General features: G+C 32.4%; 1 protein-coding gene across 1 annotated transcript in view; it reads left to right on the top strand.

The window, feature by feature from the left end:
- TMEM65 (transmembrane protein 65) overlaps positions 1-24,044 on the top strand; it is a 46,779-nt gene extending 22,735 nt beyond the window's left edge. Inside the window, exons 2-7 of the mRNA XM_032610335.1 lie at positions 8,711-8,755; positions 11,758-11,825; positions 16,163-16,217; positions 17,078-17,120; positions 18,986-19,091; positions 21,100-24,044. Coding sequence (XP_032466226.1) covers positions 8,711-8,755; positions 11,758-11,825; positions 16,163-16,217; positions 17,078-17,120; positions 18,986-19,091; positions 21,100-21,201 — 419 coding nt within the window. The 3' untranslated portion in view covers positions 21,202-24,044. The remainder of the gene's footprint in view (positions 1-8,710; positions 8,756-11,757; positions 11,826-16,162; positions 16,218-17,077; positions 17,121-18,985; positions 19,092-21,099) is intronic.
- Positions 24,045-24,093: the final 49 nt, after the last annotated feature.

The raw sequence follows: 24,093 nt of genomic DNA, 5'->3' as shown, positions 1-24,093 counted from the left end.
ATTTGCCCAGATCTAGGAAGTCTCTTTCTTGTGTGGCCTTCTCTGAGGCTCCCTTCAAAAACTCTCTCTCTCCCTCCATTTTTAAAAAAATCTCTACATTTGTTCCTCATCTGTTTTTCTTACCTTGCTCTGTTTCTCATTTCTCCCTTTGTCTTTCTCTTCCTAATCCAACTTCCCCCCCTTTTAAGTGAATATAGTATAAAACAAATATTATATACTTATATTTATATAATAAAATATAAAAAGCTGCTGGATTAAATATATTTTTATTCCTGAAATAGGAGAAAAAAGCCTTAATTTGTGTTTTGTTCTCTCTTCTGATTTTTATGTGACAGTGACCCTCAGTTTTATATCTCCTAAATAGATAATAATTGAGCATTAAAATGATGATTCTGATGTACTATAATATTCCAGTTCATCAAAGAAGTATTTCTTTTTAAAGAATTCAATATTACTCAGGTAGTAACAGTATTTTATAAGCTACATCAGTTCTCTGGTTGCTTTAGTTAACTAGAAAACTAACTGGAATACCTCATTCTTTGTACATTCTAAAAAATTAGAATTTCATTTAATAAAAGTGAAATTGCTTTAAATGTTTTAAACTGTTTTCTCTAATCTTCCTGGGTTACTGAAGCAAAACAAAATGTTGAAAGCGTTGAAAATTTTTATATTTAAACATGGAAAGTACTTTCTTATGTTTTCAGGATTTGTAATGAATATCTTAAGTACTTTTTAATTCGGAAAAGATTTGTCTATACAATAATTGAATATACTTATGTTCTCAAGGACAGATCAGAAGGAGAGATAGTCCCACTTAAAATAATTTTTATTTGATTTGGTATGGTATAAATTAGCAGTTTGCAAGAACTGTCTTATTTACTGTTCCTCTAGCAATGACTTTTAACTGTGAAATCAAAAGAAAAAAAATTTATTTGTAAATACTATCTCATAGACACATACAGATAATTTTCCTAATCTATATGTTTCTAAACATGGAACTCTGTTAAACACAACTTCTCCTTCAAACAATGAGAAATAGCAGAAAGGGAAAAATGTAAGGAAGTCTGGATTTTAGTTATTTTTTGCCACTATTGTGAATAAACACACTTTGGGAAAGCAGAACAGTTATCATTACATTAAAATTTTTTCTGATTGTGTTCATGAGGGATATTGGTCTGTAGTTTTCTCTTTTTTGTAATTTCTTGGTTAGATTTTTTTTTTTTTTTTTTTTGCAGTACGCGGGCCTCTCACTGTTGTGGCCTCTCTCGTTGTGGAGCACAGGCTCCGGACGCGCAGGCTCAGCAGCCATGGCTCATGGGCCCAGCCTATCCACGGCATGTGGGATCTTCCCGGACTGGGGCACGAACCCGTGTCCCCTGCATCGGCAGGCGGACTCTCAACCACTGCGCCACCAGGGAAGCCCTCTTGGTTAGATTTTATATTTAGGGCTATTCTGGCCTCATAAAATGAGTTGGGAAGTATTTCCTCATTTTCTGTTTTTCTGAAAGAGATTATAAGTTTGTCTAGGGTTGGTGTTTGCTCTTCATTAATATTTGATAAAACTCAGTGAAAGCATCTGGGCCTAGAAGGTTTTTTAGTGCGAATGTTGTGGAAAGGTGCTTGGTAACAAATTTGATTTTGCTACTAAATAGAACTGTTCAGATTTTTGTTTCATCTTACATCAGTTTTAGTAAGTTGTATTCTTCAAGGAATTTGTTCATTTCATCTAAGTTGTTGAATATGTTGGCATAAAGTTATTTGTAATATTCTCATTTTAATGTCTGTAGGATATGTAGTGACGTCCCCTGTTTCATTCCTGATATTAGTAATATGTGTTCTCTCTTTCTTGACTGGTGTACCTAAGGGTTTTTAAATTTTGTTGATCTTTTCAAAGAACCAACTTTAGGCTTTGTCTATTTTCTTTATTGTTTGTTTTTTATTTCATTGATTTCAGCTTTTTGTTATTATTTCTTTCTTTCTGCTACTTACTTTTGGTTTCCCTTGTTCTCTTTTTCATAGCTTCTTAAGATAGTGCCATAGGTTATTCATTTTAACCCTTTGTTTTTAATATTAGTACTTAAAACTAGAAGTTTCCCTCTAAGCATTCATTTAGCTGTTTTGACAAATTTTGATATGCTGTATTTTCATTGTGATTCAGTTTGAAAACTATTTTCTGATTTCCTTTTTGATTTCTTCTTTGGCCCATGTATTTAGAAGATGTTATTTAATTTCTAAATTTTTTTCCTAGATATCTTATTGTTATGGGTTCCATTTTGGTCAGAGAACATATTCTTTACAACTTTAATCATTAATTTATTAACACTTGTTTTGTGGATCAGCATATGGTCTATCTTGATGAATGTACCATCTACAATTGAAAAGAATATGCATTCTGTAGTTGTTGAGTGTAAATGTTTAAATATCAGTTGAATCAAGGTGGTTGGTAGTGTTCAGATAACGTGTTTTTTACTGCTATTTTCCCCTAGTGTTCTATCAGTTACTGAGAGAGAAGCTTTAGTATCTCCAAGTGTGATTGTGAAAATGTTTATTTTCCCTTTAATTCTGTCATATTTTGCATCATGCATTTTGGTTTTTGTTTGTTTTTCTTTTTCTTTCGGTTGCACTGGGTCTTCGTTGCTGTGCATAGGCTTTCTCTAGTTGCTGCCAGCAGGGACTACTCTTCATTGCAGTGCGCCGGCTTCTCATTGCAGCAGCTTCTCCTGTTGCAGAGCACGGGCTCTAGGGGCACAGGCTTCAGTAGTTGCAGCATGCAGACTCAGTAGTTGTGGCACGTGGGCCCTAGAGCTCACGGACTTCAGTAATTGCAGCACGCGGGCTCAGTAGTTGTGGCTCGTGGGCTTAGTTGCTCCACAGCATGTGGGATCTTCCCAGACTAGGGATTGAACCTGTGTCCCCTGCATTGGCAGGTGGATTCTTAACCATTACGCCATCAGGAAAGTCCGCATCATGCATAGGCATAAACAAATTGTTATTTGATGAATTACAATCATGATGATGAATTGACTCTTACCATTTTGAAATGTCCCTGGATCTGGTAATACTGTCTGTAAGTCTACTTTATCTGTTATTAATATAGCCACTCCAGCCTTTATAAGCTTACTGTTTGTATAATGTATTTTGTACCATTCATTTACTTTCACCCTATTAAAGTGTAATTCTTGCAGATATCATATAGTTGGGTCTTAATTTTTTTATCCATTTTGACAATCTGTGCCTTTTAATTGGATTGTTTAGTCCATTAACATTGAAAGTAATTACCGATATAGTTGGATGTAGGTTTACTATTTTACTATTTGGTTTCTGCTTGTCCCTCTGTTTTTTGTTCTTCTGTTCTCATTTCCTGCATTCTTTTGACTTAATATTTTTTGGAATTCCCTTCACATTATTTATTTAGCTTTCTAACTATGTCCTTAATGCATTTTGTCTATATGTATGGTTGCTCTAGGAATTGCAAATATGCATTCGTAACTGTTTTCAGACTGCTTAGAGCTAATACCACTTAGAGCCTTGTACCACTTCATATACACTGTAGAAATATTGCAACCATATTTACAAATTGGTCCATTTGTAACCTCCTTCATGCTTTGATGTCATATGTATTACATCTACATATGTTATAAACTCCACAAGGCAGTGTTGTAATTTTTGCTTTGGACAATCAGGTTTACTTAAATTACTAGGAAAAAGGAAAAAAGTAGTTTTTTATATTTATTCAGTATTTACCATTTCTGATGCTCTTCATTCTTCCCTGAAGATTTTACTTTCCACCTGGTATTTCCTTCTGTCTGAAGAAGTTTCTTCTGCATTTCCTGTTTTGCAGATTGGCTGGCAACACATTTTTTCATAGTTTTAGTTTAACTGAGGTACAATTTGCCTTCATTCATGAAGGATAAGGATATTTTTCTGGATATGCAGTACTGGACTGACAGCTTTCTTTTTCTTTCCGTATATTCAAATCATTGTTTTCCTTTACTTAATGTGTCATTTTTTTTCCTGACTGCTTTCAATATATTTTTTTTCTTTGTCATTGGTTTTCTTTATATTTATCCTACTAGGGGTTCACTGAACTTCCTGAATCTTTTGAAATTTTTGTCTTCCCCCCAACTTTGAGAAAGTTTTAGCCATTATTTATTTTAAAAGATTTTTTGGTCCTTTTCTTTCTCCTCACCTTCTGGAACTCCAGTTATGCATATATTGACCTTTTGATATTTAGCCACAGGGCCCTGAGACTTTGGTTTACTGTTTTTCAGTCCTTTTATTCTCTTTTTCAGATTGGGTAATTTTACTGATCTATCATTATGTTCATTAATTGCTTCTTCTATCACTTTCATTGTTTTTAAGACTATCCAGTTAATTTTAAAATTTCAGATATTGAATATTTCAGTTATGGAACTTCAGTTTGTTTTTTATCATTTCTATTTGAGCATTTTTATTTTTACCTCTTCGAATATAATTTTAATTACTACTTTAAATTCCTTGTCTGCTATTTCTAACATTTGAGTCACTTTAAAAAAAAATTGAAGTATAGTCGATTTACAATGTTGTGTTAGTTTCTGGTGTACAGCAATGTGATACGGTTGTACATACATATGCATATTTGAGTCACTTTTGAATTGGTCTCTGTCTATTGTTTTTTATCCTGAAAATGAGTCAGGTTTTCCTGTTTGTGAAGTAGTTTTGGATTGTATCCTAGTCATTGCTATGATTATTATGTTGCAGAGACTCTGGATTGTGTTTCATTCTTCTGAAAAATATTGACTTTTGTTTTAGCATGCAGTTAATTGTTAGGCTCAAATTGCAAACTCTGTCTCTTGGGCTGCAGCTCAAATCTTCAGTTATTTTACCTTTAACTGAGATTTTTGGAGTTTTCCCTGCACAAGCGTGGTTTACAGGTCAGCCATATATTTGAACCAAATGTGTATACAGGACTTAGGGCTCCTCCTTTCTGACTTTATTCTTTCCAGGATTCCCCTCTCAGTTTCCAACTGCTTTGGTTACCTTGCACCCTGCCCACTACTTCTTTTTTTTTTTTTTAACATCTTTATTGGAGTACAATTGCTTTACAATGGTGCGTTAGTTTCTGCTTTATAACAAAGTGAATTAGCTATACATATACGTATATCCCTATATCTCCTCCCTCTTGCGTCTCCCTCCCTCCCAGCCTCCTTATCCCACCCCTCCAGGTGGTCACAAAGCACGGAGCTGATCTCCCTGTGCTATGTGGCTGCTTCCCTCTAGCTATCTATTTTACATTTGGTAGTATATATAAGTCCATGCCACTCTCTCACTTTGTCCCAGCTTACCTGTCCCCCTACCCATGTCCTCAAGTTCATTCTCTACGTTTGTGTCTTTATTCCTTTCCTGCCCCTAGGTTCTTCAGAACCTTTTTTTTTTTTTTTTTTGAGATTCCATATGTATGTGTTAGCATACGGTATTTATTTTTCTCTGACTTACTTCACTCTGTGTAACAGTCTCTAGATCCATCCACCTCACTACAAATAACTCAATTTCGTTTCTTTTTATCTGCCCACTACTTCTTTAGGCCAGAAAGACTGAAGTTTTTTGTTTTTTTGAAGTTTTTTTATTAAGAGTTTTACTTGGTCTACATGTTGTGGATTAGGCCAGAAGCTGTGTTAAATGGATAACTCATTTAGTTCCATTCTTTCTTCTAAGTGTTGATTCCTCTCCAGAATCAACCTACTTTTGGTCATTTTCCAGTGCTTTCAAATATTTATTTATAGTTATAGTTATTCTGTGCAGGAGGATTGGTCTAATAGAAGATTATTCAGCCAGTATTGGAAGTAGAACCAGGATTTCTTAAGCTAAAAATGGTTGGAGAATATGGTGTGGTGATGTACAATCTTAATAGTCATCTTATTTTAAAATATTTAGAAAAGAAGAGAGAAATTATGATGCATGTAACACATACATACACACATAGAGTAACTGAAAGAACTGGTTTTTCTAACTCCAAATTCTGCTTAATAAAACAGTAGATTAGAATACACTTCCATGTAAGTGTACATAGTTTACCATATGTCAGAAGAAAAATTTTATGGTTAAGATATATATGTAGGGAAATAAAACTTTGGGGTTTATTATGACTGTTTTCAGGGAGGTTAAATTGGCAGCCATGACATTTTAAAACTTGTATAGATTGCTGAAACCTTGGGCTCTTTCCAAGGTTGAGTTTTGCTGTGTGTTATACATCTAATGCTTTTAACTTCTTTTTTTAAAATTATTTTTAAATTTTATTGATTTTATTTTTGGCTGCATTGGGTCTTTGTTGCTGCTCGTGAGCCGTCTCTAGTTGCAGTGAGAGGGGGCTACTCTTCGTTGCTGTGCGCGGGCTTCTCATTGCGTGGCTTCTCTCGTTGCAGAGCATGGGCTCTAGGCTTGCGGGCTTCAGTAGTTGTGGCACGCGGGCTCAGTAGTGGCTCGCGGGCTCTAGAGCGCAGGCTCAGTAGTTGTGGCACACGGGCTTGTTGCTCCATGGCCTGTGGGATCTTCCCGGACCAGGGCTCAAACCCGTGTCTCCTACATTGGCTGGCGGATTCTTAACCACTTCGCCACCAGGGAAGCCCTTTAACTTCTGATATGTATTTTATTTTCTTTCAGTTAATGTAGTAAAGAAGATAATTTATAGTGTCAGAATCCTCAAACTGATCAACTTATGATTCACAATTTTTTATAGATACTTTCCAATAAAATTTTCACTTTCTAGGAAATGTTCCTTTCATATTTACTCTTATTACTCCTTGGGTTCTCTATGATGCAGGAGGCAAAAATCTGTGCTTTGATTTTACTTTAATCTCTGTGCCAGTGGTTTTCTTCCCTGCTTTTTCTCCTTTACATTATATTTCTTTCTTTTTCTCTATCTTTAAAAAAAATTATTTTTCATTACCTTTAATTTTTTAATCCTTATGTGTACTTGGAAAGACAGATTAGGAATATTGCTTACATTATTTGATTTTTTTTTTTCCTCTTTACCGCTACACGTTATACATTTGCCTAGCCCTTGTCCTTTTGTCTTAGGAGTTGTAAAATATTTTAAATATTTTGCTCAATATGTAAGGAATTTGAAGAAGTAAAAGCAAGGACTCTGTATATTCTCATTATATTGGGAAGGTCCTGCTTGTTGAATTTTTAGGTATTTCAGGATGTTCCAGTCAACTGACAAGGACTTCTCCTCACAGTGTCAGAACTGAGTGATGATGAGAGTAATGCAACTAGGAAATAGTTCTGGTATGTAACCACTTTTGCATGTTTACTTCCCCAGAAAACTCTGTGGAAGTACAGTGGTATCTTATATTTCTTGTTAAAAATTTGGAAAACTATTTGCATGCTTTCAAAGTAGATTTTGAAGTAACAGTGCTAGTCAAAGAATGGAAAGTATATTCTAAGCAGATGTAAAATTCTACGAAGTTTTAGGATATCTTCATTTCTTAACTGTTCTAAAAAAGGAAAAACAAAAAAACTTGCATTCTTAGAACTTTCTGAATAATTCAGTAATTGCCTAAACTCTAGGTTTTAGCGTATTTCTTATTGTAAAGCCTTTATGATACTATATGCTTTTTTAGTAAAATAACATTTACAAATATGAATCATACTCCTTTTTATATAGCTTATTAATGGAGATTTATTTGCTTTTTCCTTTTTAAAAACTAAATTCTTCAGTTCTTATGTTGTCATAGATTATAAATAAATATTTTAGAAAATATATATCCAGTTTGTAATGAATTTCCTTGGACACTTCGGTTGTTTGTACTAAATCTTTAGAGCAGAGCGATCCATGGTTTGGGTTCTTCTGTGTAGGTTATCAGTTACTTCTGTTGGATCGAGTGAGGATAAAGAAGGTGGAATTCTCTGCCATTTTACAATAGCTTACTCTTACTTATAAATGGTGAGTTGTTTATTGTTATGAGATTAGGTCGGTAGATTCTTTGTAACAATTGTTAATTTTTAGATTTAATGATGGCACTTGAAGTTACTTACTTTGATATATATACTTGGGAAAACTTTCTGTGTTTATTATGACATATATTATAAGTAATATTGCTATTTGTTGAATAATACTCTCTCTACTCTTTTGGGTCATTTTATTGTGTAGGATATTCTAATTATCCAGTAGTATAGGTTTCAAAACTCAAAATATTCAGTATATTATCTAGGGATATTAATTAAGGAACATAACACAATCTGGTGAAGTTACTGGTGTAATACATTGCTTTAAAATATTATTTTCCTATTTTTAAAGGACATCTAGGTCTACTTGAGTATTATCAGTGTTTGTTTGGGTATATATTTCTTAAGTCATTTAGGGTTGCCATTTTAAAGAAGGGTAGCTATATTTCTGAAGTTTTTTTTTTTCACTGTAATTTGCATGAACAGCCTCATTATATACAAGGACTTACAAAAAACCAAAAAGCAAATGATTTACTCAGGGCTATAGGGTCCATGGTAGGCCTGTAACTAAAGCTTAGTTTTGTTTTCTAGCTTTATAATTTAATCTATACCAAGTAATATTTCCTGTATGGATAACTTTGGTCCATTAACCTAAAGATAAAATTTATGAAAAACTCTGCTATTCTCTCACTTTATAATTCTGCTGGTATTTTCTTCATTATAATAAAAAAGAAATCATGCTGTAGTAACTAATTCTTGACCACACCCTTTCTTTCCCCTTCAGAAAAATTGGAAGCTCTACCACCCACCCCAGGACAGCTGAGATATGGTAATGGTTCTATAATTGTTAAATATTTGTGCATCTGTCTTTTGGACTTGAAATAACTGTGTTACTCATTAATAGTATAGAAATCATTCCAGATAGAGTGGATTATCCTATTTATTATGCTGAAGCAAAAAGTTTGTAAAATTGGTTTAAGACATATTACAGTATTATGGAATTTCTAAGATTGTTAACCACATCTATTATTGTTTAAATGTTGTTACCATCTAGAGATAGAATTATAGTAGAGGTTTTCTTAATTCCCAAGAAGAAGGGTATGTTTAGTTTGGATTTAAGTTGGGTAATTTCAGAACTAGAATTTCTAGGCTATTTTCTTTGGTGGAGAAAATACTCTGATTTGTTGTTTGTAATAAGGAGGAAAGTAAAGTTCATTTTAAACCACGAGGAAGAAGAGCTTTACAGTGCTGCTGGTGTGCTTTCTTTATTACGATTGGAATAAATATTCAAGGGCTAACACCAAAGTAATGTAAAATAGTTTCGGATCTTACTATAAAAACAATGGAAGAAGAGAATTATTTAGCGGTGCAGTGAATTTGAATAGGTTGTAAGTTAAAGCTAAATATTAGATGTGATTTGCTAACAGCTACTGAGTTAGAGAATAATATTTCCCAAAGGAAACTGAAGAAATTGGTAGGATATCATTACATGTTGGAGAGCAAACTTATATAATTAAAATTTAGTAGCCAGTTCTTTTTAATAGTTCTTTTTACTCTCAGTGGTAGAATATAATTTGTATTAGAAATAAGTAACTTTTCCGAGATATCAAAACAGTTTAAGAATTCTTTAAGACGTTTCTTTCCCAGGTAATCTTTTTTTATTCTTCTAGCCTGGATTCATACAATCAATATCCATAGCACTGTATAATGCTATTACCATTTTGGGGGTCATATTGAAATTACCTGCTTATATGGCTGTGTTATCATACCCAAACTTCTTGAGGGCTGGTAACCAAGTATCTTTGTATCTCAAGTGCCCTGTGGCGTGTCCAGTACATGTTTATTTGACTTTCTGAAACTTACAATTTTCCTTTGGAATGAAAATAAATTTTTATTTATAGGACATATTTACTTAGGTCTAAACATCAAAGCATAATATATTTTATAGTTCCAGGTAATTATTATAGCAGTGTAGCAACATGCCTTGGTTTTATGACCAGGTTTTTACTAAGATAGAAATTAGTCTAATCTTAAACTTAGTTTAATAACCTTGACACCTAATTTTAAGATATTTATAACTAGCCAGTTTTAGAGATGCCATCATATTAACCCTAAAATGTTTAGTAATCCCAAGGTTTCATAGTTACTTTGCCATATTTACATTTCAAAGATGATTGAGACTTCTCTCCAGATATACATTTAAGTAGCTCTCTTTTCACTGTAAATGTTTCATATGGTGAATTTTTAAAATTTCATTATATTCTTTTGACATGTCAAATTTGTAATATGTTTTTGAAATTCTGTATGTGTTTTAGAAGCTGATTATTATAAAATTTTGAATGTCTGGTCATTAAGCAGCTGAATCTAGGCAAAAAGTCAAAGAACTAAGTCTAGACTCTTTAATTAAAAAATCCCATTTCATTAATGTGCCACTTGATTTTTATCATCTTTCATAGCTTTTAAAACAATATGCTTAAAAACAAAACAAAACAATATGCTTTATAATTTAAAAGATGCTGATTTTTACCTGGGACATTCTTATATGATAACGAGAAGAACTCTAAAATGACCTAGGATATATACTATTTTCCCCCTTGATCTTAGTCTTCGACAGTGCTTGTAGGTAGAAATGTTTCTTGTTTTATACTGCTTATTAGTGTCCCCTGATTGGTGTAGAGTGGTATCAAATTTTCATAACTTCTGGATATTTTAATTATACTTTTTGTGGACTTAACTGCATGAAAAGGAAAAAGATCTAAAGGCACTGAACACATATATAACGAATTGGTTTAAGGGACTATTTTTTGGATGTGGTATAAAACTCAGAGCCTTGATGTTTACTTTTAAAAAGTCCTCAGTTGAACGGATGTTGACTATACCTTGGCAAATTTATAGAATAACTAGAATAAAGTCTTAACTATCCCCAGCTTTTAATCTGTTTCACAGTCTTCCTTCAATTCTCTTAATCTGGAATTCTCTTCCTTTCCAAGTTAGCTGTCCTCAACTTATTTAACTAATGTTTATTGAGCATCTACTGTGCACTAGGCATTCTGCAATGTGCTGAAGATGTAAATAGGAAAAAAAATGAAGCTAAATATATTTTTAAAATAGGTATTAGTTCTTCCTAGTTACACTTCTGTTTTCTCAGGTCATTCAGATTATGTACTAGATAAATAGGGTGAGATGTGCCTTTGGTAGGAAGAGATCAAGTTACATTTTCATTTAAATCAAATATTGTTTGTTTTAGTTGGTGAAAGCTATCAGGGATACTGGTGTGTTGAGGGGGGAAAGAGGACTGTGAACACAGATGTCTAAGACAGATGAGATCATCACATTTTCCTAACATTTGTTTAAAAAATTGTTTAGTGAGTATAAGTGACCAGATAGCTTCCCTGATATTTGATTCAGAACACTTTTTATTATTTCTAATATGGAGATCAATTTTATGGTATCAGTCGTTAGGTCTAAGAGAGAAAAAGATTGATGTCAATAGTAATTTAACAGGTAAAACATGGTACTCATGTATTTATTTGTTCTGTCATTAACTGTATGTAATTTGTACGTGTGTGCGTTGCCAATAAGGAAACACAAAAGCCTAACACAATTAATTTTACATGTTATGTGTGTTTTATTTTGTTTTTTCCCCAGTATATCTTCCACCAAGTGTATAAACAGAGGAGAAGCAGAATCTTTTGTCTATGGGGAATGGAAAAGCAAATTCCAAAACTTAAATCAAATCTATTTATGAGAGTTTAATCATATAGTCTGTTTTTGTCATTTTAAAATTATAGAAATCTTAAAACATATTTTTCTGTTTTTGATGTTTTTCAGTATTCATCCACAATGCGATACCTTTCATAGGGTTTGGCTTTTTGGATAATGCAATTATGATTGTTGCAGTAAGTTCTTTCAACCCTTCTATTTTGAGTTAATAAAGAAATTAATGTGGTCTAAATTTTCCTAATAATTTACATATTGTAGCTATAAAGTTTTAATTAATATCGTAATGAACAAGGCTATTTTTAACTATATTTCAGGTTAATTAGACTGTAGCTCAATTTTTAAGGCATCGTATCTATTAATCATCAAGACTTTTGGTAAAGCATTGACAATAATAAACACGTATTTATTGGGTCTGTATTATTCTGTTCTAGTTTCAACATTCTTACTAAAGAATAAAGTATGTAAAATTTTCTAATGTCCTTTAATTATATCAGCAGTTCTCATCATGTGTATATTATTAATTAGTTCCTTGTCCAGTTTCCTCATACAAAAATGTTTTAAAGGGTGTTTGGATATACAGTCTATCCATTTAACCCAAAGATGATTTAAGTTTCAATTCAGAATACTGTGAATAATAAACCCTTCAGTCTTTGTTCCATCGTAGTGTTAAAAAGTTCTCCTTTGCTGAAGTCATTTTAATTTAAGGTTGTTTCTTACAAGTATTGTTTAGTCTCAGGGATGGCTGAATTTATCTTTCTTACTCTTCTGTGACAATTTTTGTCACTAGATACCAATATTGGATCCAGATTATAAAGTCATGATGAATATGCAGGTCTTCTGAAACTGCCCAGTGCTCTATCCACTTCTCTTCACTGACTCAAACTTTTAAAAAGTTCTATAAATACTAGGTGTTTTGTAGGAGACCGCTCAAAAAAGAGATGGAATGATTTTAGGATTATTGAATGTGAGGGAAATATATTTGAGAGATGCCAGGGGTTTTTTTGTTGTTGTTGTTTGTTTTTGTTTTTTGTTTTGGTGTTTTGGAGGTCACATGTACTATAGATGGATATAAATAGAATATTTGGTGTCAAAATAGGGATAAAAGTATAATTTACATTGTATGGATTATAAAATTTGCTTAAAGAATATCTAAAAAAAAAAAAAAAAAAAAAATATCTAAAATTGGTTCATTCAAGAATGGTTTTCTTTGGTATGTAGTCTCACCTTATGTCCAGATTGATAAGGTGGGATCAGATATCCAGAAAGTCTAGACATTCATCTGGTTGAGGAAACACAGGGTTCACACATCAGGAAGGTATCTTGCTCCTTAAGCAGTCACAGAAGATACTGTAGCATGCACATAATTTGAAGGTGATAAGCACCCATTGGATACATAATTCTTTAGCAAAGTAGTCTGGTAAGAGACTCTAAAATACAATTTCAAAATGCTAGTTTTTTTGACTGATTATGACATTTTCCTATTATGTATATAAGAATCAAGTTGGCTATTTTATATATCTGTGAATATGAGAAACTTATTCAACCATACCACACTGCCTTTTCTGAAATTACTAAAACCTTGAGTTGGTTAGATTATTTAAATAGTTAACGTAAATAAAATCTAATTGTAATGAAAACCCCACTATGATGAATTTAGAAGCTATAGTTTAAGATCTGATGTGTTCTTGAATAGATTGTCTGAATGAAAGCTTCTCTGTTTCAGTTTTACACTCAATATTTTAGATTCTCTTTATTGACAGCTGGTACCTCTCATTCTACCATCTTAATAATCATTTTTTTTTTCATCTCAGTTGGGCAGACCTTAGATATTCAAACGATGAAAGACTGTCCTTGCTACAGGGAAGTGTTGAGATGATATATTTTGCATAAAGAGGGGTGCAGGGAGATTTTGAAGAGATATCAGAATAGGGAAACTGGGTAGTTTCTTAGATCTTGAATAAGACCTTCACAGTATGGTCTTATTATTTCTTTGAAATAAATATCTAAAGTAACAGATATCTGTGTTTAAATACAGATACCAACAAGACAAAACAAACAGAACGACCACATTCTAAAGTCAAATTATTGTAATGTTCCTATTTTGTATTACTCAGGCCTGTGTCTCATTATTAGTGTAACTGAGAGTGGACTAGTTTTCCAGGCCTGAGATGGTTGACTCTAATTCAGTAATATTTGTTTTTCTGGTTTACATTGAAATCCAGTTTCAGGAACGTATCACCCGTTTTTTATTTATATAGTACTGAAATAAATAATTAAACTACTGGCTTAAAACTGATTAAGAGTAATAGGTATGGCAAAAATATTATCCTGTGATAATTGCAAAATAATTCAAGAACAGTTAAATTTTCCAAAGAGGCTTTTTAATAGACTGCTAAGACTAAAATCCATAAATAATATAACTGTAGGATCTATGAAAAGGGAAATAAGTGAACATTATTATCTTAAGAATGTTTTTCACCTTTTTTTAAAAAAAAAAAAAACAAAACACTGATTGCCTCCAAACATTGTAGGATAGCTATGACTGAAGATAGTAAGTCAAGAAGATATTTTATTCTTCTTTTCTATCATGCCATTTGATGTTTTTCCTGTTAGGTATACTCTCTTAACTGCTACCTAGTTGTAGTCATGTAAACAAATTCCTATATGACTTCTCATAGTAGGTTTGACCTTTATTCTTGGCTGCTGTTCATACTAAGCTTTTGATTTCATAGTTTTTTATTGTATTTTTATATTATTGGGATTGCTTTTTATAACTTATATTTTAGTGGGTTTTGGGGGGATTATTTTTCTTACAATTTAATTAGGATAGAATTGATTAAAATTCTAGCATAGATTAATCATATTAAGTGATGAACCAAGTATAACTTTAAGACAACTAGTATTAGGTTTATTTATAATTTCTACCTCACCTGTTAACATGAAATTTGATGTAACTGTGGGGAAAAGGACGGGAGTGGACTGTCCATTGCCTTCAAACCGACCTTGACTTTATGTGAGGCTTTTCATGCTGTTTGAAGGATCTTCACATTTCTTAAATTCAACCAAATGATTAAGCACTTAAATGCTTTATAAATACATGTATTGGCAAACAGATTTTTTGGGGGTCATTTCTAATGATTCATTGCTGTTAAAGATCCTGTATTTATTTTTTTATACACTACAGCTGTCAAGTGCTTCTCTTCTATAGTTATGCTCCTGATTTTTTGGCTTCTATATATAAAGATACTTCTTCATGACTGTTTTCTTCTTCAGAAATCTGTTTCTTTGGGTATCTTTACAACCTTGTAACTTTAAGTGCCTGGGAGACTTTTGTACATCACACTGTTTGGCCATACTCTACAAGAATTATATTTTAAAGGAGTGGAATCAACAGGCCTAGGGGAAAGAAAATTGAGGAAATTAAACTTAGCTTCTCTTCAATTTTGTAAATAATTGAGTAATGCAATATTTCTATATTACCAGGTAGGGCATTCTTTTTTTTTTTCTCCACAAATATCGTTGAGATTTGTAGGGCATTCTTTTTTTTTCTGCATAAGTACTATTGAGATTTATTTTTTAAGTTTTAGAAATTTTCAAGCATCAGTATTCAAGAGAGCTTTTGAAAGTTAAGTCCACTTATGGCAGAATTGTGTAAGGATTAGAACTGAATTAGCACAATAGATGGTAGGATTTCTTCTCTATTCTATGTAATAATCCATTAGAATGGTTTAATCTTCTTCACTTCAGTTCCTTCTCTTTAAAGTAGAAGGAAAAATACGAGCCCCTCTTTTCTTTAGAGAAATGAGATAGACATAGAAAATCTTAAACTCTCAATAAATTCAGTGGAAATACAGTGGAACCTCATTTTTGTTGTAGCTCTATTGTATTAAATGCTATTGTTGCTTATAAATGAATCATACAGTCTCATTACTTAATGGTTAAAGAACTAAGTGTTTTAAGGATAATTTTTGAAGTCTGATTTTTTGGGTCCCTAGAAACTGGTTTTGTCTGTCTTTTAAATCTTTTATAGGGTAAATATCAATAGTATAGTTGTATCATTCAGAATTTAAAATGTAGGTGAGTTGGTTGTCTTTGTGTTCAAAAGCATTAAAACAACTTTCTGTGGTAAGAAAATATAAATTCTAGATTATTAATGATGAATTATATTGCTATGTGTGTTGCTATTTTTTATTTTTATGAAAGCCTAATTTTAATAAATAAAATATTGATGTTATTTCTGCATGACTGCATATATTGGGTTGGCCAAAAAGTTCGTTTGGGTTTTTCCATAACCTCTTATGGAAAAATCCGAATGAACTTTTTGGTCAACCCAATATTTAATAATTAAGTGAATTGCTGTAGTATATGTGTATATTTATGCATATTTTATATATATAATTTTGCTGTGATAACATATTGATTGTTTTCCCTCTTTTTATTAATGTTTTGCTATTCTTTGATAGTCACTTCAGTTTTAATTTTTAAGATTAATTTCTTTGTAATAATTTTTCAGGGAACCCATATTGAATTATCTATTGGAATTATTTTGGGAATTTCAACTATGGCAGGTATTTAATAATAGTAATGTTATTATTCCATTGTATATTTATGAAACATTTTAGTAGGTTACGTTTAGAAGAGGATACTTTATTTGAATAAGTTTATTCACTGAGATGTCTCTTAGTTTATCTACGTAATCCTATTCCTCTAATTTTTAATCTCGTATATGTAGCAGATATTTTTCTGAGAAAGTTTAGGTACTTTAAGTTAGTTAATGGGTAACAATAATCTACTAGATTGACTATATTAAAAATTTTTTTCTCTTAATTCAGTGTTACCCTAAAACCTTCCTACTCTTTTTCTCTATCAAATTATTTTCAAGTTGGGAAGAAAAGTCAAGGAAGGAAATACAAGATTGAAAATCTAATTTGGTTCTGTCTCCTTCTTTCCCCCCAAATACCACTGTACTCTTCATGATGGTGATATTTGGGAATGATTCTGTGTTGTTTTATTCTATGGAACACGTGAAGTACATGAATTAATGAAAGAGACATTTCCTCTCCTTGATTTTCTTGAATGTCATAGCTGTACATATAGCTTCACTCTTTAACTTTCAAGTATTCAAATTCCCTTAAATATTATCTGAAAGTTAAACCACAAAATATTGTACAGGTGTTTTAATACTGAAACCAAAATGGAAACTGGCTGCCACATTAGAAAAAAACCTACTACTTGATGGAGGTAGAATACTATAATCTCAGAAATATTGTGTTCTATTTTGGAGATCTCAAGATTCAGAGCTGTCAAATGAACTATTTTGGATATTGTCATTGTAGTTTAGAAATGTGATAACTCTTCCAGACCAGTGCTTTATTGATTTTTCTAACTTCTATGTAATAATTCACTTGTCCATTTTTCATTTTTTTAGCTGCTGCTTTGGGAAACCTTGTGTCAGATTTAGCTGGTCTTGGGTAAGTTCATTCATTTATTCATTTGTGCATGTGTGTACTTGCTCTCTTTCTCTTCTCCATTCTCCTTTAATTGAGAAGGATTTTTAAAAGGGACATTTATTTTTGCATGTGTGTTTTATAACTAAAATTTTAACTTTAGTGTTTCTAAATCAATAGCACTAAATCTTTAAATCTTTGGTGTGCATCAAATATAGATGTCTCGCTCACATCCCAGTCATGCAGAATTAGTGTCTCTGGGGATGGGACCCTGACATTTGTGTTTAATAACCTCAAGCAATTGTGATATGTGCAAAATTTGTTCTAAAACTACCATAAGGTAAGTTGAATTTTCATTTACTGAAGTGTTTATATGTATTTTATAAACATTTCCAAGGGTGAGACAGGACTAAAAGTAAGAACCCCTATTGTTATTTCACCCCCACCCTCCTCCCACTAAACCCAAAGTTAAGAAATATGGCTCAAATGTGAGGATACTGACTGGGCATGTTTTCTAGAGAGAGGAATTTTCAGAGAATAATGGCCAAAACATACAGGGACTCGGCTAGTTTTTGCTCTTTTTATTCCATGTGGTAGGAATGATGAAACAAACTGAGGATGCCTACTTGGAAAAGGCCAGCTTTCTCTCTTTCTGTTTTTACATTCTCTCTTCTAAGCGGCAGATGGCCTGGGCTGCTTCCTGAGCTTGGGGAAGCCTGGGAAGTATAAATTAGACTAAGTTGGCATTAATTTTTGTGATAAACATATTTTCTCTTGCTCACTCTTTGGTTCTGTTTCTTCCTTTTTTGGTTCATTAGAATGGTAAGTTTTGAGATTTGGATCTGGGTCTAGTAGAGGTCTACTTAGCCCTATAATCTGGAGAAAAGCAGCTTTATATATGACCTAACTCTATATATTAGACTTCTGCACTGGAGTTTGGGGCCAAAGCTAATGTTAAAAACACAGTTTTTTTGTTCTGGGCCGAAGCAAAAATTTTATATTCCTGGAATTCCTGACATAAACCTATAATGATATTACCCCTTAAACATTCTATTTCCCAGTTTCCAACTTTAAGGTTAATAATGATAATATTATATAGCTACTGTGATAGCTTTCTATATTTAATAGAATGAAATGATCTAATAGATCTCTAAGACCATTTGGTTTTAGATTGTATCATTAAACAATTATTTTTTTATTAGACATAAAGATTTGTTGGGAGTCTTATATTTAAGAACTACTTCGCTGCCTTTTAAAAATAGCATTAGGTAACAAATACCACATTTTATCAATCTTAGTTGCACAGGTTTTTAGAACTTAACATATCTGACATTGGGATCTATCTTATAATTGATCATATGCATAGTTTAATTGGCAATTTTTTTTCTTTCTTACAGTTCTTAAAGTAAGATTGTATCCAATAAACAATGGCAACTTAAAATTGATAAATACTTGAAATTGCCCTGAAAATCGTAGGCTGTTTTTCTTAGTATATCAATCTGACAAATTTTGGAAATTTTTGTTTTCTGATGATAGTTATTAACTTATATGTTAAAGTGCTTTGCTTTGAATTTGGAATAAATGTATAAATTATAAGTGTTGTAAAAATTTTTATATACCTTGAATTGTTCTTTTTAAGGTAATGGTAGAGAATAATTACTCTAATTAATTAATTTACCTGTATATTAAATATGTCAGTCTGAAAAATTTTAAACCAAATATATTTATACACAATGAAGATGAAAGTTGTAAAAGAATGTTTATACCATTTCTAGAGTGCCAATTACAGGTATAGAATTATCTTACCTTTGTAGTAATTAGTTTTTCCTATGTGAGGACATTGTGTTTCTCTTTAAAAACTTATATTCTGTCCTCTTGTATTTTTAAAGACTTGCAGGCTACGTTGAAGCTTTGGCTTCCAGGTTAGGCCTATCAATTCCTGATCTCACACCAAAGCAAGTTGACATGTGGCAAACACGTGTTAGTACACATTTGGTGAGTACTTTATATGGCTTATGACGGTGAATTTGGGTAGCCAGAGCAAGGCACTGTATTCAGTCCCTTGAGAAATTTGAGACTAAAATTGATTTGAGTGGAATTTTTAACAGAAACTGTCCAAGCCTTGGCAGGTTCAGAAAAGCAGTAATTTTTTATTGACTATTTTTGTAGGTATACTTGATTTTTGAAAAATTCTTTATATGATTCAGTTACTGTTGAGGAGTATCAGTTATGTGCTGAGACTGAAGGACATAAAATGAGTAATAGACTATAGTTCTTTTTAAGGATTGTGTAGGTAAGGAACCAGACATATTAAATAAATTATAATTTAGTGTGACATATTCAGTAATAGAATTATGCACCTGATATAGCAGAAGCACCAGGAAAAGAATTAACTCTTTGTGGAGAGAAATTTCTTTTGGTGTGGAGATTTCTTGGTGAGTATTAGATCTAAGCTTATTTTGAAATTATTGATGAGACATTTGCTAGGTGAATGAGAGAATTCCAAGTATATTGACTAACAAGTAGAAAAGCATGATGACTAACTGGAAGTTCCTAGCGGAGAGAGACAGACTGCATCTGCTTGGACCCTGTCTGTCTCCCTGGTACCTAGCATAGAGTTTGGTATTTTGTAGATTCTCAGTAAATGTCTGTATGAAGACATAAAACTTAATTCAAAAGTGTATAACCTTAATAGTCATCATAGGAATGCATCATTTAAAAATCATTTATAAAAATTAAAAAAAAAATTTTAATGTAGGTGAGATCGCAGAAAAATTGTGTGTACGTATACATATAAATATATTGCAGTGGGTATACAGATATTTGCAGTTTTGTCTAGAATAGATGCATGGCAGTATCCTATGGTTATGCACAAATATTCATATTATTTGATTTTTAAATAAATCATTGAGGAAGAACTATACACAAATGTGTTTATTGTTCTGTCATTTGCAATGGTGAAAAAGTAGCAATGCTTTTTAATGGTAAGGAGAGCATGAATTCCCTGGTGGTCCAGCGGTTAGGACTCAGTGCTTCCATTGCATGGGGCCCGGGTTTAATCTCTGCTCAGGGAACAAGGGTCCCACAAGCCACGCGCTGTGGCCGGGAGAAAAAAAAAAAAGAGCTTAACGTAGATTATAGGCCCATCAATTCAGTGGAATTTAGAAGTTTTTTTATTAAGTTTATGAAACAGTTTGGAAAGGAGTTTATTATAACATGTGTGACTGTGGGGGGGAAGGAATAAGGCAGAAAACAAAGCTATGTTTACATAATGATTAGACCTACATATAATTAGGTGTACATGGGGATAAATATTGAAAAGGAATATATACAAAGGGCAGCAAATCCAAATATATTGAGAGTACTTGGTGAGATATTTCCTTTCTTCCTATCTCTGACATTTTTAAAAAGTGTTTTTCTACTTGAATACTTCTTTAATGTTAATTTATTTTTTAAAATAAATTTATTTATTTATTTTTGGCTGCATTGGGTCTTCATTGCTGTGCGTGGGTTTTCTCTAGTTGCGGTGAGCGGGGACTACTCTGTTGCAGTGCGCAGCCTTCTCGTTGCAATGGCTTCTCTTGTTGCGGAGCACAGGCTCTAGGTGTGCGGGCTTCAGTAGTTGTGGCATGCGGGCTCAGTAGTTGGCGCATGGGCTTAGTTGCTCCGCAGCATGTGGGATCTTCTCGGACCAGAGCTTGAACCTGTGTCCCCTGCATTGGCAGGTGGATTCTTAACCACTGCACCACCAGGGAAGCCCCTCTAATGTTATTTCTATGGCAATTTGAAAAAAAATTTTTTTTCCTTGTTGCTTTGAACTTTACATATTATTTGTTCTAGAACCTTTTGTACATTATTATTATATTTAAGTTACTATGATCAGAAGAAATACAGTCACAGTTGAGTTTTTTAGTACATAGTAATTTTTATCAGATACTTAAGCAAGGATTCCTCTTACAGGGGTAAGTTAACTGTCAAAAAATCTTTTCTTTTGTTTCCATAGGGCAAAGCTGTTGGGGTGACTATTGGCTGCATTCTAGGAATGTTTCCTTTGATTTTCTTTGGAGGAGGTGAAGATGATGAAAAACTGGAAAAGAAAAATTAACTCTCTTAGGATACCTATAAAAAGATGTAAACTAATGTACCTCAATTATTAAATATGCTGTCACAACATTTAGGGATTAAGACAGTAACAGTGCATAGATATGGGATCAACTAATTCAGCATGTATTATGGAAAACACTAACTTATTGTGGCTTGGTTTTCTTGGGACATCTTTTTAAAAAAAATTTTGTGTAAATTGTTGAAATGCTTTTTCATCAATGGCAGTCAACATTTTACCTTTTCTTTTTCTTTCTTTATATACCAAAATATCATTTAAGTATCAGTCATTGATGTGCTGTGCTGACTTGGGGTTTGCCTATTTGTTACTTACCACGTGTACGTGCATGAACGCATTTTCTGTTGTTGTTCCCTTATAGTTACAATTCAACCTTAAGATTTTTTCCAAATTACTTAAGATGTTTAACATCAGTTAAAGATTTTTTTTACTCTTTTTGGCAACATCAATTTTGTACTGTTTCACAGTAAACATTTACAATCATAATTTCAGTCATTTAAAAAAAACTCTCACATCTATTCAAAATGGACAGAGACTTTAAGTATTTTAAGTACCTATCACTCATTTTAATTTTCAGACCTTATTGTCTCACGAGCTGGAGATTAATCAGGATGAACAATTATGTGGTCTCCCTACTACATAAAACCATATATGTTAACAAGTGTATTATTTTGAATTGTTTTTTTTACCAATTTAATTTCTCAGTTTTGAATAATTACATAGTGATTTCTGACTCCTAAGGGAAAGTCATTATTTTAGAGTATTTTGGGTTTTTTTGTTGTTGTTGTTTTTGCGGTACATGGGCCTCTCACTGTTGTGGCCTCTCCCGTTGCGGAGCACGGGCTCCGGACGCACAGGCTCAGCGGCCATGGCTCACGGGCCCAGCCGCTCCGCAGCATGTGGGATCTTTCCGGACCCGGGCAAGAACCCGTGTCCCCCTCATCGGCAGGCGGACTCCCAACCACTGCGCCACCAGGGAAGCCCATTTTAGAGTATTTTTAATGGGGATTGTGGAATTAATGTGTGAACTAAGGAGTTTGACATGACACTTGGAAAATTAAGAGGCTAAAAAAATTTTTTTTCACATTAGTATAAAATGGCAACTGTCAAGAAGGTTTATGGTGTGAGTGGTGAAGTTGAGGTGATATTTGTAAGGTTAATAAAATACAAATAATACTGTTTGGGAAGGCTTTTCCCCCCACAAATGTCTTCTCATCTGAATTGACTGAGTTTGAGTACTCATAATTTTGACATTGTTATATCTTCTTTAGCAGATTTTATTTCTGATAACTTCTTTTGAGGTGAAAAATAAATATTTTATATTTTGCTTTTTGCTATATATAGCCTAGTGGTCAAAAGACATATGAGGAGAAATTCTTGCTCCCTTTTTTGGTCCCTTTTCTTTTTTTGTGGTGTTTAAATCATATTTTAGATTGAAGTTACTTATGTCCAGTCTTGTGTATCTGATTTAGGCATAGATAGGATTCATATCTATACTTGTGAATCATAAATTTTAATTTTATGAACCTTAAAGTTTGTTAGCATGTGGTCTGTTACACAGGCTAAAAAATTACTCTTAATTGTAAGAGTTGTTGAACACATCATGGAGGAGAAAAACAGAAATTAAAGTTACTATTTGGGCCACTGAAATTATTTATTTTGCTAAATAGATGCAAAAGAAGGGAAACTTAAAGATGGCTCTATTTACAGCTATCTTATTTTTAAAGTTTTATTTGCACATATTTACTTTGAGGTTTTATTTTCAGAGCTGTTTTTTCTCACAAGGCAATTTGTCATGAATTCTCTTCTGTGTACTTCAAAATGATTTTAGTGGTATCCTTTAATCATAGATTTTTGAGGGAAAAAATAAATCATAGAAAATAAAAATAAATTTATAACATTCTTATTATGTACAAATACTATGACAGTCTCATTTGATCAAACTAGAATTATAAAACTTAACGTTTTAAATAGAACTGTGGTTTGTATCTTCCACATAATACCACAGACACACCAAAATTTTTTTTATTATTTCAGATGATAGGATTAGAGTGATTATTTTTAAAAAAAAATTTTTTTTTTTTGGGTAAATGTTTAAGTGTTTTTGTCCCTAACTGTAATGCCAGTCCTTTCTGTTCTCTAAAAAGATATTTTATTGTGGTGCTTAAATTTTCTTTTTATTAATTAAATCCCATATCCAGAAACTTTGCCTGTGAGTTTAGAAAGGGCTTTTGATTAGTGCTTTTATTTTTTTTGCTCGTGAAAATAACCCAGTCCTACAGAATCTTTTTAGCTGAGCGTCTGTAGAATTATTTAAAATGTCAAAATATGGAATATATAACCTTCATATTGAAAAGTATTTTAATCTATGGACACAATAAAAATTTGCATCATTCAGGTAATTAGTTTAAAAAAAAATGGAGCCCTTTTGTCCTTAACCTAAGGTACACATTTTTTTCAAGATCTTATTCTATATACTAGTATGGTGCTTTGCACAAAGTGACTTCTAAAAAATGGTTCTCTTTAAGATAATGACTTCATATAATCATTGTTTCATATTACTTGTCACGAGGAATTTTATTTCAGATTGAAACTGGAATTCTTATTTCTCATATTAGCTATTTCTTTTTTGGGAGCAACTATAACTATGGTTAAATGCAACATGAGCTGTGTCAGTACTCTTCGTTTGAAATTCATATTGTCTGTGTATTATGATTTATTGACTTGTTTATGCATGTAAATTAGGTGCATTTTGTTGGCACTGTATGTTAAATGGTGACCAATGTTTTTACAAAGAAATTGAACAAAGAAAAATACCTTTTAAGAAATTTTGGAATGTGGTTTTGATTTTGAAATTTGATTTTCTTCTTAATCTCA

The sequence above is a fragment of the Phocoena sinus genome, chromosome 17, assembly GCF_008692025.1.
Source record: "Phocoena sinus isolate mPhoSin1 chromosome 17, mPhoSin1.pri, whole genome shotgun sequence".
Classification (NCBI taxonomy): Eukaryota; Metazoa; Chordata; class Mammalia; order Artiodactyla; family Phocoenidae; genus Phocoena; species Phocoena sinus.
The sequence above is the reverse complement of the archived record's forward strand: the minus strand, read 5'-3'. Positions and strand labels throughout refer to the sequence as shown.